Genomic DNA, 15,756 nt, shown 5'->3' with positions numbered 1-15,756 from the left:
CAGTCTGAACTGGCTCAATTCAATTCTTGTCAAAAGTTGATTTTTTTGGTCAACAAACACAAATTATCTTTTTTCGATTTTTTCTCTGTCATGGTCCAATTCGCTTTCTCGGTTCTATATTTCTCGTGCCCACCCCTAAAAACTAAAAGGTGTCAAACGATCTAACACCTAAAAGTATCTTATGGGCCTAAGCCGTTCTTGGCCCGTGCCACTAAACAAGCGGCTCAACAAACTTTAATTATTTTATATTATTAGAAAAAATTATTTGAATCTAGTTTAAAGCCTAATATCACAATTATTTAGTCTTATTAGCTCCAAACTATATGTTTTACTTGAAAAATAATGAATAAATATATTAATATTTAAGGGAATTATTATTAGCACTCCAAAAATCTCATTTTGCACTTCAAAGTTTCTATAATTAAAAAGAAAAGTACACTTATGAGGAGTGTAGAATGAGATTTTTAGAATGCTAATATCAGTTCTCATATTTAATTATGTATTAGTTTAAATGGGATGGTCATCATAATGATCCCACGTCATGGGCTGTGCTTGGCCATGATGAATTGCGGCGAGGCTGGCCTATTGGACTTAAACCTTAGGACCAACCCACTCATTGCTAATCGTGTCGTGCAATACCTTATTTAAATGAGCTTGAGTCATGACTCATGCCTATTTTAATAAGGCACGGCCATTGACATTGTTCATTGTTGCGGTTTTCCTTTCCGTTCTTACTATCTCACAAACATACTATTTCATTCACCATCGGTAATTTTCCGTTTTACAATGGGAAAGGGGGGTTCCAGTTGTGTGTGGAGGATTTCTATTGGGATCCTATGAGTTTAATTAGTCATTTATGATTTATGAGTATTAAAGTTTCCTCATGTATAACGAGTCTGTATTATCTTCCTGGTTTCTCAACTTATATGTGATTGTATGGGACAAAAATGGATCTTGTAAAGAAGCCGTTGATGTCCTCAGAAAATGGATGCTTTGGTGGTAATTACTTATGTTCTAACTTCTAATCATATTGGTCCTTTAACCAGCAACTGCCAATAGTTATGCTAAAATATGACTTCGAAGCCACTTAGTATTACGGTCTAGTGATATTCTTATTTACTAATAAATGAGAGGTCTTAAGTTCGATTCTCGCCAAATGCAAATTTAAACTACATTATTACTAACCCATTGTGAGGCTAAGCTCACCCCTCCCCTTTAGTGTAAATAATATTGTTTGTTAAAACAAAAAAACGACTTTGAAATAGAAATACGGTGATGTTAACCACATACCTCTTTTTATCTTTTACACTCAATTTTAGACCGTCGGATCAAATGAATAGACAAGGATTGAGGGATAAAAATTTATGGAAGGTAACATCCATTAGATTATGTCTACAACTAGATATATAACGCAGTTATTGTTTTACACTAGAAATTGGTACCCCGCGCGTTGCTGGGGAATTAGAAATTGTAAGAAAATTATGTCATAGACGATTAATATTACTTACATTAAAAATGTTTGAAGATTTTAACAAACAAAAGATTTAATCGATAGAGTCCACACACAATCGTAGAACTTTTGTCTCTGCATAGAAAAAAAATAAGTCATTCACGGAAGCACCTAAAGTTTCCCACCATTACTCTTGATTGTCAAGAAAGCAACCTAGGCAAGGAAAAAAATATGAAATATTAAAATACATGCAATTAATTTATACATCAACAGGTTTATATTATAAAAAAAATATAAATAAAGTTTGGTTACCTAGTGTTTTTTATTGGTGGAAAAGAATCTGGTTTTATACCAGTTAGAGAGGACTTTTTTTTAGTGATTTGATAGTCACTTATTTAGATCAATGCAATCTAATATTGTAAATATAAATATTGAGATTTTATGCTATAACTAAACAATTATGTCTCAAAACTATCTCCAAAATAAGAAAACATGCCCAACAACTGTAGTGATTTGAAGACAAATTGCATGATGTGATTCCTGAAATTGGTTCTACAATATTTCATCATCTTTAGTGAAGCCAATTTTCTAAGAAAAATGCAAGGGATCTTTTATAAACATTATAAAACGCTTCAAAAGGCAAAGAAATGAGATTAATTTATGGAAAAGAGACCAAGCTTTTAACTTGAGGACAGTGGTGACATTATCCATGTCAATAGGTCTTTTCCAGCTTTGCCCCAATCATGCATATCAAAGAAAAAAAAAAGGGAGAAAATCATCCAAATATATAAGACTTTCAGTTTACATGCATACCAAATTAGGGTTCCAACATCACAACAATTCTGGAAATTCAGGTTCCAACATCCCATAAATAATTAAACGAAAAAAAAAAAAAATTAAGAGAGAGAGAGGGAGGAATAAGGCATACCGAGGAAGAGAAAAAGCTGGAACGGATCAAGGTGTTTGGGGATTGAAGTGAATTGGTATCTGGGTCTGTTTTATTTTTTTCTTGAAGTTTTAGTAATTTGTATGCACCATCCATTTGTATTTATAGTAATTACCTGCACAAATCTCTATACACATAGAGTTCATACAAAATGGCACACTGTGACATCTCTTTGGTCAGAAACAGTTATCCAAAGTGAAATCAACTATTACTATTGTTAATTATCAATCCGTTAGGCAAATTCAAGAATTTTCATACACAAATTTCAGAAATAGATTAAACAAACAAATTAAGAGAGAGGGAGAATGCATACCAAGGAAGAGAAAAAGCTGGAACCGACTCTGCCATGGTATACAGGCATCTCAATTTTCAATACCAATTGCCTTTCTCAAATCTAAACATCTCTCTCTAGTCCTCCCTCCCATCCCAAAGTCCTCTCACCAACACATCACATAGTAAAACGAAATCAAGTTATTCATGATTACTCAAATCCCAAGTTGGGTGAGTGACTATAAATTCTCGAGGCATCTAGTGACCAAGAGAATAACACTCGCTCTTACCTTCAAAAATAGCCATGTTAGGTTATTGTAAAAATTATGATCCACTTTTATCATATTTATTAAACTCTTAAGTAAAAGATTATGAAACATTGTGTTATTTACATGCACCAACATGCAGGAAAAACATATGGTTTCACATTCCAAGAGAAAAATAAGTTGAGGAAAAACCTCAACACTTAACCTTATTATAATGGTGGCTGCTCAGTATAGCATCTGATCGTCTCAAGGACCTCTTGGAAACCGCCGTGGAAACATGTTGGTTGGGAATCTGGATGACAGCCTAGAACAACATTGTATCTCAAAGCCTGATATTCATAAAAACCTGTGTCAGCTTTGGAATATCTAACTATTTTCTGAATCACCAATTACCATTCTTTAAAATCAGTTTCCTGGAAACAAAGATCATTCAAATGTCACTATTATTAAACCTATTAGCAAGAACAAAGATTCTTCAAATTCCTATTTCCATATATGAATTTAAGGAGGAGAGAAAAACAGAGTTATGCAAGTATAGAGGTGCAGTTGATTTTAAGTTGTCAATGGGAGAAAATACCTGGAATTGGAGATAAACTTTTTGGTCACAGAATGTCCTTTCATCACAGAAAATTACAGCAAAACTTTTAAAACTAAACAAAATTGTGTGACATAATTAGGAAAGCAGAATTTTTCTAGACTATGCAGAGAAATAAAATTTAAATTAAAAAAAAAAAAAAAAAAAAAAGCTGAGTTCAAATAGAACTATATAGGTACACTGAGCAATTATTTCAGTAAAGTAAGCAATTAGAAACAACACACAGTTATAGACAATGGGCGATGTAATGGTTAAAAACTATGTAAACCATGTAGATATATAAAAATTGAGCACTTACTTAAGTTGAAGGTTAAGAGAACGCTTTTAGTAGCAGGTAAAGGATCGTTAGATTGAGTTTGCTGCAATGATTATCTTCTCTGTAGAAAGCAGTATCAGATGAAAATTGAAAAAATGTAAGGTCATGTTATATTTGCTAAGAATAGAAGTAGTATTAGTGAAACGGATGTCAAAATTTAATGACCTACAATACATTTTACTGAATTAACAAAACTCGGAATACTCGTATCGTTAACGAAACATTATCTTTCCAGTAATACCGAATTATCAAAAAAATTAGAGCCAAACAGATTGTTTATTATTAACCCGCTATATATATATATATGTATGTATGTATGTATGTATGTATGTATTACTTTGCAACCACCAGATAACATTATTTGACAATGAAAGAAAATGAAATGCCTCATCTTTGAGAAAAATTGATAGCATGAATGTTCTTGATCCTTGATAAAGAAAGTACTAATTTTCAGAAAGGTAACTGAATCACATACCTTAATTCAGTAGTTACATGATCGATTAACTTAAATAAATATATGGTTGAATTCATAATTAAGCTTTAATTAGTCACTCAAGCCTTTAAACCTCTGTAAAAGCTTCAAGCAATCTTAAATACTTTCCTTTTCAAACCTTTTTCGTCTCTGTACATTGATCTAAACGAAACTTTAATTAAGCATTCAAGCTTTTAAACCTCTGTAAAACCCTTAAGTAACGTTAAATACTTTGCTTTTGAAAGCTTTTTGGTTTCTGGACATTGATTTAAACCAATAACGAAAAAAACTCTCAAGACAACCAAATTATCAGGGTTTCTTTCAAACAAATACAATTTTGCAGCAAAACAGTAAATCAATTTGTTACAGCCAGCATAAACACAACAGAGAAAAAAAATTGCCACAGTTTTTTTCAAACAAATAAAATTGGGAAGTAAAAAATTACAGAGAGAGAAAACTAATTTTCAGGGTTTCTTTCAAACAAATACAAACTGAGAATTGGAAATTACACGTAGCTGTTTTGAAACATACCCATGTTCAATATAATTTCTTTGTCAATAATCTGAGCAGCATGCGATTAGTCATCAATTTCACAAAAAAATTGTCCCAACCTGCAGATCCGCAGCAAAAACAAAAACAAAGACCTTAAATTTATTGGCCTAGAGATAGAAAAATTAGGATAAAACATTGAAACCGAAAACAAAACTGAAGTAAAAATATGCAGCCGAATTAAAAACACACACATGCAGCTGAATTAAATACCCACATGCAGGATCCGTTGGTACTAACAAAACCCTCAAAATCGCAAAAAATAAATTTGAACAGAAAACCCATCTGCATATCCAAAATCACAGAAAAGAAATTGAAACACCTAAATTGAGAAAGCCGTAAAACTCACCAGGAAACGCTAGCTTTTCTGGGTAAAAAAATTCTCCGAATCCAACTGAAGAATCGAAGAAATTTCTACAGGTTGGGTGGTTTTTCAGCAAGAAAGTGCGGTTGGTAATGTGTCAGACAAAGATCGTAAGGTCGGAGAGGGAGAGAAGGCAGCTTTGGAGAGCAAAAGGAATCGAGGTCAGAAGCAGGGAATTGTTAGAGAAGTGAAACGGAGGGAAAAGTCGGGAAGAAAGGTCGAGAAGCAGTCGATGCAGAGCGATGAGCGACGCGTGGACAAACGGCAAATAGAAATCCTGACCAACACGTGTACAAAAGGGCAAAACCGGGATTAGAGTAAACATGTGAGGGCAAATTCGGTAGAACACTGTTCTTATGAACAGTGTTTCAGTTCTTTTTCTCTTTTAGTATGTATACAATTTGAAACTAGAGAAATAGAACACCTTGATCCAAAAGACCGAAATTACAAATGTTTTGACAAGTAGATAACAGCTTTCCTGCCCTTGGAACTTATTCAACCTAAAACACCAATTCAATTTTAGTTCGAATAAAAAATGTTGGGAAAATTACAAGAAAATTGACTTGTTTTTTGCTTTATTATTTTGTATATTTGTTATTCTGTACGAAAGGATCCTGCCTAATTCACTAATTCAAGGTATAATAAAATTATATTCTTCCAAAAAGATTGTAGACAATTAGGCTGAAACGCGAGTATATCGCTCTCCTTAAGGAGATTAAAGTTCACTGCAATTTAACAAAATCCATGAACAAATGCAGCAGTATATCTCATGACTTGTTCCCATCAAAATACAATAGCCTAAGAAAATTGTTTTGTGACTCAAACCTATCTGCACAAAAGGAAGAGTCCAAAGCTCGACCACACGAACACTCTTCTTTGGTCAGTAAGTAAAAACGAAAGAGATGGAGGAATGGAGAGAATAATTGTTGTAGAAGAAATTAGGTAGTGGGATAAAACTAAAAGAAAACAAAGGATGAGGGAGAAAATGCTACTAATTATAGATTTAGTATCACCCTTAGTGGATAAGGTAATATACACAAATTAACAAGACAAAAGTTATAAGAGTTACATGAGATGAATTGCTAAAAGACTCCATCTTAGTTTTCCCACTAACAAATAATAACAACCGTCTTAACTTCTCACTTACAACAAATAACGACAATTATAATTTATTTATTAAATATTAAAAATACACCAACAAAAAGCTTCTCTTCTTTTCTTCATTTCTGCAGCGGCTTTGCCACGGATGAGTTGATATGCTCAAAGTAGCTTCCCCTTCACCATATTACAGAAAATAAATCTTCTTTAAGAAGTATAAATGTCCTGGCAAATGACACAATGCTCTGACATTAATCTAGCCATGACGCTTCCCTCTTGGATGGCGAATTCTCTACTTCGCTTGTTCCACAGGTGCACTGCATAAATTTCCCTGTCATTTAGCTCATTAAGTGTGATTTCCACCGCTCTTGACTCCGATCGCTTCTGGGGCTTCTTGAAAAGCCTGTGTATCCGATTCCAGTCCACGGGATAAAATGCCTTGGGAGGCAAGATTGTAAGGTTGTAACCTGGTGTGCTTCCAACTCTCTCAATTACCCTCGAAACCAAGTAAGGTCCATTGTGACCCCATTTGTTCCCATTAAAAGTTGTAGCAAATTCTTCTAAAAAGTCTATCAGAATCGGATGGTTTATGTCGAAGATCATCACTGCACCATTTAGTCTGGTCCATTGTTTGGAGTCCTCACCTACACTTTGGGCTCCAACTGCATTCCTCAGACCCGAAAAATCTTTCAATATTACTAAGTCAGTGTCCAAATATATGCCTCCATACTTGTACAACATTGTGAGCCTAATAAGATTTGCTAGGTTTTGAGATAATGGGATGCGACCTGGGTCCTTCCTCCCGCTCTTCAATTCCTCAAGCCAAGATTCAGCCGGCGTGTTCTTGACCAGAAAGGGCAAGTCGGGCGTGATTGCTAGTATTTTGAATCCTTTGTCCAGCAATGGCTTCAGGATTCTGTACCCTCTTCCCGAATCCATGGATTTCGATATGATCATCAAGCAGCCTTGAGGGTTAGATTTGAAGAGGGTGTCCATAGCCAAGAAGTCTCGTTTCCCAAATGAGTTTGCCGGTGAGAGCCATATCATGTAGAACTGAGAGCTGCATCCATTGTTAAGGAATTCGAGCACTCGACCATGGAATTGCTTTGTCAAGTTGTCAGAGTTGAGTACATCAAGCTCCGGTAGTTTTCGCCGGAACCACCCTAGCCTTTCTTCTTTTGTGGCATTTTCTGGAGGAATCAAAGGATCATGAATTTCATCTGCAATGTCATCAATATTTGCTTGCATACTTGGAAGCGGTGACATTGATTCGATTTGCTCTTCAGGAATTTGAGTCTGGTGATTATGTTCAAGAATTTGATGAGTTCTTGGGTAATCTGTTTGCATGGAAAGGTTAGAGACGATGCTGTCTGTATAGATGATCAAGAATATGATGGCAAATGAGACGACGGAAAAAAAGGGAGATTTGGCACTGCATCTAAGTTGCCTGCAATCAAACACCTTTTGAGAGATTCTTTTCAGTTTCGTAAGAGTAGAATGGCGTGAGGATTGTTTTGGAGAAAGCATTGTTCTTGGTGTGTTGCATGGTACGGTATGCCAAGTACATGTATATATAGTACCTGAAACGTTTAAAACTTTGCAGGTGCTGTCCATCTGTGGAAAATTAGTTGCATGTTAGAATTAATGTGCAAAGATTTACAGTTGTTGTCAATTTAGAAAAAATGTTGTATTAATGTTGGATTTAAATAATTGTAGGGTTTATTATTGCATTCATTTCTTTCAATGTTCAAACCATTCATATTAACGTTTTGATGGCCATTTTTACTAACACATAAGACTTCATTCATGTCCATCTTTCAATGTTCAATCAAGGAGTAATTTATGAAAAAATGTCACATTACAGCTACTTATTAGTGATTATACCGATTACATCATGGGATTATCAAACAATAATGATTGAAGAGGAACACGGTCATCATTTTAAACAGGGATTCATCTCCATAAATATTTGCAAAGCACATATTAATATATGAAATAACTTATTAAAAACAAAATGTATTTGCATACGTGTCAAGTTTTTTTAGTTGGAAGTATGGATGCAAGTTGGATTAGAAATTCCGATTCAAATTAATTTTGAGCTAAATTTTCCAATTGTGGATGAGCGAATGTAATCCAACATTCAATATCCGAATTTCCAAAAGAAAAAAAAAATAAATAAAAGTAATACTACACTTACCATCTATTTGTACCACAATTTTATACGTACCACCTTATGTGGCAGCTTAATTAGACAATAGCCACATCATTCATATAATCTAAATTTTTTTATGCAATTAAAAGAATTTAAAAAAACACAAAAAGAAAAACAAAACCCTAAAAAAAACAATGCTACTGTCGCTTCCCTCCCTCACTATTCAACAGCCACCACCGTTTCTCAACCAATGATCACAACCCTTTCAATCATAAATTTTCCCATTATTGTTTACCATTGGATTCATTTCTTTCGTTATGAATAAACCCGAAACCCAATTCTTTCATTATGAAATTGCATCTATCATTAGTTTTTTCAATGGATTCCTTAATTTCTTTCAAAGGGTTATGGGTTGTGGGGAGACGGTGGCTATCGAAGGTGTAGGAGGAGGGAGGACAACGATAGAAGAAAAACGTGAAACCTGGGTTTTAAGATTTTTTATTTTTGATTGTGTTAATGCTTTTAATTAAATAAAAAATTTAAATCAAGACTGATTTGGAAGTCCTTTTAAAATGATTGAAAGTGTTTTTTAAAAATATTTTGGGTTCTAAAAGCTTTCCAAGTGTTTTTCAGGGTTGCTCCAAAAACATTTGGCTAAAGTACAAAAAACTACCTTAACTATTGGGGTTACGACAGTTTCATATCTCATCTTTTAAAATTGACAATGTCATACCGCATCTTACGAATTTGTGACAATGTCATGCCTCCGTCAAGTTTTCTGTTAGTTTTTCTGTTAAATGCTGACGTGGCAAGAGACGGGAACCACTTTCTATTAAAAAATTAATAAAATATTATTAAAAACTAAAAAAATAATAATATTTTTTAAATATTAAAATAATAAATAAAAGTAAAATTAAAAAGAAAAAAGGGTAAAGTTCAAAAAACTACCTCAACTATTGGGGTCACGACAGTTTCATACCTCATCTTTTAAAATTGACAATGTCATTACCGCATCTTACGAATTTGTGACAATGTCATACCTCCGTCAATTTTTCTGTTAAGTGCTGACATGACTTGATTTGGGACATACTTTCTATTAAAAAATTATTAAAAACTAAAAAATAATTATTTAATATTTTTTAAATATTAAAATAATAATAAAAAGCAGAGGAAAAAAAAAAAAAAACCATCAGTTTGTCCCTCCCCTCCCCCTCCCCCCTCCTCTCTCTTCTCCCCATCTTCATTTTCTTCCCCCCACAACCCCCCTGCGGAAGAACAAGAAGGAGAAGGAGGAGGAGGAGGAAGAAGAAGAAGAAGAGGAAAAAAAAAGGAGGAAGGAAATAAAAAAAAAATTCCCCCCTGTCGGTGCGGAAGAAGAAGAAGGGAGAAGGAGAAGGAGGAAGAAGAAGAAGAGGAAGAAAAAATTAAAAAAAAATTGAAAACCCATCAACACCCCCTTGCGGAAGAAGAAGAAGGAGAAGGAGAAGGAGAAGGAGGAAGAAGAAGAAAAAGAGGAAAAAAAGAGGAAGGAAATTTTTTTTTTTTTTTTTTTTAATTTTTAAAAACCATCAACTCCCCTGCGGAAGAAGAAGAAGGAGGAGGAAGAAGAGGAAGAAGAAGAGGAAAAAAAGAAGGGAAAAAAAAAATTTTGAAAACCCATCAAAAAAGATGGGATCTGGGTTTTTTTTTTTTTCCTTTCTTTTTTTTTTCTGGGTTGCAGGAGGGAGAAGAGTGTGGGTGTGACCGTGTGAGGAAATTGAGTGTGGGTGTGGGAGGAAGACAAATTGGTTTTTTTTTTTTTTGGTTGGGATTTGCAGGTGAGGGAAGAAGATGAAGATGGAGAGAGGATAGAGGAGAGAGGAGAGAGGAGGGGAGGGATGAAATGAGGGTTTTTTTTTTTTTTTTTGCTTTTTATTATTATTTTAATATTTAAAAAATATTAAATAATTGTTTTTTGGTTTTTAATAATTTTTTAATAGAAAGTAGGTCCCGAATCAAGCCACGTCAGCACTTAACAGAAAAATTAACATAAAAATTGACGAAGGTATGATATTGTCACAAATTCGTAAGATGCGGTATGACATTGTCAATTTTAAAAGATGAGGTATGAAACTATCGTGACTCCAATAGTTGAGGTAGTTTTTTGTACTTTACCTTTTTTTTTTTTTTTTTTTTTAATTTTACTTTTATTTATTATTTTAATATTTAAAAAATAGTAAATATTTTTTTTAGTTTTTAATAATATTTTGTTAATTTTTTAATAGATAGTGGTCCCCGTCTCTTACCACGTTAGCATTTAACAGAAAAACTAACAGAAAAATTGTCAGAGGTATGACATTGTCACAAATTCGTAAGATGCGGTATGACATTGTCAGTTTTAAAAGATGAGGTATGAGACTGTCGTGACCCTAATAGTTGAGGTAGTTTTTTGTACTTTACCCAAAACATTTTCACTAAAAATGGTTTTAGCTATTTTAAAATCACTTTCAAATGAGCTCTAAATGATGTGGAATTAGATATCCAAATCAGCTGACAATTAAGGTGGTATAAAATTTTAATACAAGTAGATGGTAAAAATATAGTTTCATCTATAAAAATAAAAAAATAAAAAAATAAAAAAGTTTGAAAAAAATGATAAAAATAGCATTACTCAAAAAATTGTGGGCAAGGTAGACAATGAAGCCACTTCATAAGCGATAGATAAAATTTTGAGTAATGCTATTTTTACCTTTTTTTCGAAACTATTTACCACTTAGATTGTCAGACAATCTATTAAATGGACGTTTCTGACAATCTACTACTCAGATTGTCAGAAACATCCAAGTTCCGAACAATACAAAACTAAATTAAATGGACGTTGAATTTCCGCAATTTGAAGAAAACTTCATTCAAAATTTTTTATTTGAAATTGGCAAACCTTGATTCCGAACTGCTCCGTCCGACAATCAAACCAAGTTGAAAGTCCCAAACCATTTTATTTTTCCATTGAAAACATACTTCATATTTAAGATTAATTAAGCCCAAATTTATAAACCAAGTTGGATGAATAAGAGGTTTTCTCTACTGCACATACTAAATGCTGTTGTGCTAGGATAACACCAAAATCTTTTGGAACCAACTCAAGCTAGCCCACAAGAAATTTATCAAATGGAAATGCAAGAACAAAATATAAAAGACACAAAGATTTTAACGAGGTTCCTCCACAGTCAGTGTAACTGGAGTACGTCCTCGGAGCAGTAGGAGCTCACCCAATAATCCACTATCAACCAAATGGGAGTTTACAAAGTGTTGGCAATCTCATAACCCAAATAACCCAATACACCCAATAGCTCTCACACACCAAAGAAACAAATAGAGGAAGAAATATAAAGAATAATTTCTTCTCTATACATATAGCTCAAAGCTATTACAACAACAACTACTTTGGTGGATGATTACTAACCAAATGAAGCAGCAACTTCTTCTTCCTTTTGGGCTCTCTGCAACTCTCCTTGCTCTCTGCAGAAAAATGAGCTCCCTCTTTCTTTTTTCTTCTCTATTGTTTCCTTCCAAAACCGAAATGAAATAACTCACCTCTTTGAAACAACACCCACGGGTGTTTAAGAGAACAAAACCTTTTTCAAAAGCAACCAAACTTTTCCCATTTTTCCTCCCCAAAACAAGGAAGGTGTTTGCCACCTTTGAATTTGTTTAATCACCTAAAGTTTCCTTGGACATTTGTCCACTTGGCCACTTGGCCAATTATTCAACAATCTCCACCTTGGCCAAGTTCCGAAAAAACGCCATGATAAGCCAAACAACACAATTAACACACAACATCACTCCCAATCATTAGCAAGAGAACAACTCATGCTGAGCCAAATGCTCCAAAACTCCTACTGCTCAACGCCTTCTTTAAATAGGCAAAATGCGAGCCAAGTTCAAGCAATGAACAAACTTGGCTACACCAACAACATTAGTCAACATATCAGCGGGGTTGTCTTTAGTTGGAATTTTTTGGAGAATGATTTCCCCTTCACCAACAACTTCACGAACAAAGTGATAACGCACATCTATGTGCTTGGTCCTCGCATGATGAACCTGATACTTAGCTAAATAAATGGCACTCTGACTATCACAATGTACATCCACCTGCTTCTGATCAACCCCCAAATCTCTAATCAGTCCATGTATCCAAATGGCCTCCTTTATAGCTTCAGCAACTGCCATATATTCAGCCTCTGTAGTAGACAAGGCAACAGACGACTGCAAAATGGACCTCCAACAAACTGGCCCTTTAGCCATAGTAAATACATAGCCTGTAGTAGACTTCCTTCCATCCAGATCACCTGCATAATCTGAATCAACATAACCAACAGCAAAATGACCAATACTAGAGTCATCCCTCTCAAAGCATAAACCAACATCTCGAGTACCATGGAGATACCTCAATATCCACTTAGCTGCATTCCAATGCTCTTTACCAGGATTATGCATATATCGACTCACCATGCCAACTGCATGAGCAATATCCGGTCTAGAGCATACCATTGCATACATCAAACTACCAACCAAATTTGCATATGGTATATTTTTCATTTGTAGCTTCTCTTGATCAGTTTTAGGACATTGTAGAGAACTCAATTTAAAATGAGGAGCCAAAGGAGTACTAACCGGTTTGGTTGAGTCATGAACTCCAAACTTCTGAATCAACTTCTCAAGGTAGTGTCTTTGATTCAAGCATACCAAACCTTTCTCTCTGTCTCTAGTGATCTCCATGCCAAGGATCTTCTTTGCTTCACCAAGATCCTTCATCTCGAACTCATCTTTCATTTGCTTCTTCAATTTCTCAATCTCTTCAACATTCTTTGAGGCAATCAACATATCATCAACATATATCAACAAATAAATGAAAGACCCATCTTGCAACTTCTTGAAGTACACACAATGATCATATTGACTTCTAGAATAATTTTGGCCTCTCATAAATTTATCAAACCTCAAATACCATTGTCTTGGAGATTGCTTCAAACCATAAAGTGATTTCTTCAACTTGCAAAACAAATTTTCTTTCCCTTTCACTTTATACCCATCCGGTTGACACATATAAATCTCTTCATTCAAATCACCATATAGGAAAGCCGTCTTCACATCAAGTTGCACAAGTTCAAGATCATATTGTGCAACAAGAGCTAACAAAATGCGAATTGAGGAGTGCTTCACAACTGGAGAAAAGATTTCATTGTAGTCAATGCCCTCCTTTTGTGCATACCCTTTAGCAACTAATCTTGCTTTGAATCTGACATTGCTTTTCTCATCAGCATCTTCCTTCTTGGCATACACCCATTTGCAACCAATAGCTTTCTTACCCTTAGGCAATTTAGCTAACTCCCAAGTCTTGTTCTTCAAGAGAGAATTCATCTCATCACCCATGGCATTGCACCACTTCTCCTTTTCTTCACTCTCAATGGCTTCCTCAAAATTGGATGGAATCTCATCAGTGATAATAGGAAGAGCAAAAGCAACATAGTCACTATACCGAGCTGGCTTGGTAATATTTCTCTTTCCTCTGTTCTTGGCAATAGACTCTTGAGGTGAAACTTGCTCTTCAACTTGAATAGAATTTTCAAGTTCAACTTCTTCAACATCCTCATGGTCTCCCACTTCTTCACTTGTAGTGGCTTCGACATCAGCGGAAATAGGATTTGAAGTACTAGAGGCAACTTTCTCAAGCTCCACCTGTTGGACATCTTTCACATTCTTCTCAGAGTCTCTAAACATATTTTCTTCATCAAATGTCACATCTCTGCTGATTACAAGTTTTTTCATCTCTGGGCACCACAACCTGTAACCTTTGACACCACTACTAAAACCAAGAAAGATAGCCTTTTTGGCTCTAGGATCAAGTTTATTTTCAGTTACATGAAAATAAGCAGGTGAACCAAAAATACGAATATAGTCATAATCAGAAGAGGGTTTTCCAAACCATACCTCCATTGGTGTCTTACCCTGAACAGCAGCTGAGGGTAACCGGTTGATGATGTGACATGCATAAGTAACTGCCTCTGCCCAAAATGACTTGCTCAAACCCGACTGAGATAACATGCATCTAACCTTCTCAAGCAAGGTTCGATTCAATCTTTCTGCAACTCCATTTTGTTGTGGAGTTCCCCGGACACTAAAATGTCTCACAATCCCTTCCTCTTTGCAAACTTTAAAAAAAGGGTCGGATGTGTATTCACCACCATTATCCGATCTCAAAATCTTAATCTTTCTCCCAGTCTGGTTCTCAACCATTTTCTTCCAACCCAAGAAAATGCTCAACACCTCACTCTTGTGCTTCATAGTGTAGACCCAAGACCTTCTTGAATAATCATCAACAAAGGTCACGAACCAATGTCTACCACTCAAAGAGGGAGTCTTTGTAGGACCCCAAACATCCGAATGCACATAATCAAGAATGCCCTTCGTCTGATGTACAGCAGTACCAAACTTCACTCTAGTTTGCTTCCCCAAGACACAATGCTCACAGAAATCAAGCTTACAAGTCGTGGCACCTTTTAGAAGACCTTGTTTCACAAGCCCTTGTAGAGCTTTCTCACCGGCATGGCCTAATCTCATATGTCACAATCTAGTAGTATCAGAATCGGATGTGCCCATATTTTCTGAGACTACAGATGCTTCACCTGTCACAGTGCTTCCTTGCAATAAATACAAATGGCCACATCGAGGAGCTTTCATCACAACAAGTGCACCATAAGTCACCTTCAATGTCTGCCCATCTGAATGAAACCTGAAGCCTTTGGATTCCAAAGTACCCAAAGAAATAAGATTTTTCTTCAAATTCGGTACATACTGAACACCTGTCAACTCTTTAACTATGCCATCATGCAACTTCAAACGAACTGTACCAATCCCTTTTGTTGTGCAAGGATTGTCATCTCCCATGAACACAACGCCGCCATCAAACTCTTTCAAGCTTGAAAACCAATCCTTGTGAGGAGTCATATGATGAGTACAACCCGTATCCAACACCCACTTAGTAGCACAATCAAATGATGAGGTAGTAGTTAAAGCAAAATCAGAAAAATCTGTTTCAACTTCAACAACATTAGCTTCAGAACTTTCTTTTCCTTTGGCCTTCAACTTAGGACAATCTTTCTTCCAATGGCCCTTATTACGACAAAAGGCACATTCATCCATTTCCAAAGGTTTTCTACCTTTAGAGTTTCCTCTAGGTCGAGACTGTGATTTTTTTCTGCTCAAAGATGATCTTCTCTCCGATGATCTACCTCTAAC

The 15,756-nt window shown here is 35.2% G+C and overlaps 1 protein-coding gene and 1 long non-coding RNA gene across 4 annotated transcripts; both read right to left on the bottom strand.

Moving 5' to 3' along the window:
- Positions 1 to 1,470: 1,470 nt before the first annotated feature.
- On the bottom strand, positions 1,471 to 5,451 carry LOC137745541 (uncharacterized). 3 transcript variants are annotated; one of them, XR_011069696.1, is made up of 7 exons: positions 5,214 to 5,451; positions 4,847 to 4,926; positions 3,826 to 3,904; positions 3,138 to 3,261; positions 2,710 to 2,956; positions 2,379 to 2,511; positions 1,471 to 1,663 (listed from the first exon to the last, which is right to left on the bottom strand). It is a non-coding gene; the product is annotated as an uncharacterized lncRNA (long non-coding RNA). The 3 variants fall into 3 exon arrangements; XR_011069695.1 differs by having other exon boundaries at positions 2,710 to 3,261; XR_011069697.1 differs by lacking the exon at positions 2,710 to 2,956.
- A 1,082-nt stretch (positions 5,452 to 6,533) lies between these two features.
- Positions 6,534 to 7,676, bottom strand: LOC137744719 (uncharacterized). The gene has a single exon (XM_068484504.1). It carries the CDS (start codon positions 7,671 to 7,673, stop codon positions 6,534 to 6,536), a length of 1,140 nt encoding a protein of 379 aa, XP_068340605.1. The 5' UTR covers positions 7,674 to 7,676.
- Positions 7,677 to 15,756: the final 8,080 nt, after the last annotated feature.

This window comes from Pyrus communis, chromosome 9, assembly GCF_963583255.1.
Source record: "Pyrus communis chromosome 9, drPyrComm1.1, whole genome shotgun sequence".
In the NCBI taxonomy this organism is placed as follows: domain Eukaryota; kingdom Viridiplantae; phylum Streptophyta; class Magnoliopsida; order Rosales; family Rosaceae; genus Pyrus; species Pyrus communis.
The sequence above is the reverse complement of the archived record's forward strand: the minus strand, read 5'-3'. Positions and strand labels throughout refer to the sequence as shown.

Coding starts and splice junctions, on each gene's coding strand:
- LOC137744719 (XM_068484504.1), bottom strand. CDS start 7,673: ATGCAAACAGATTACCCAAGAACTCATCAAATTCTTGAACATAATCAC.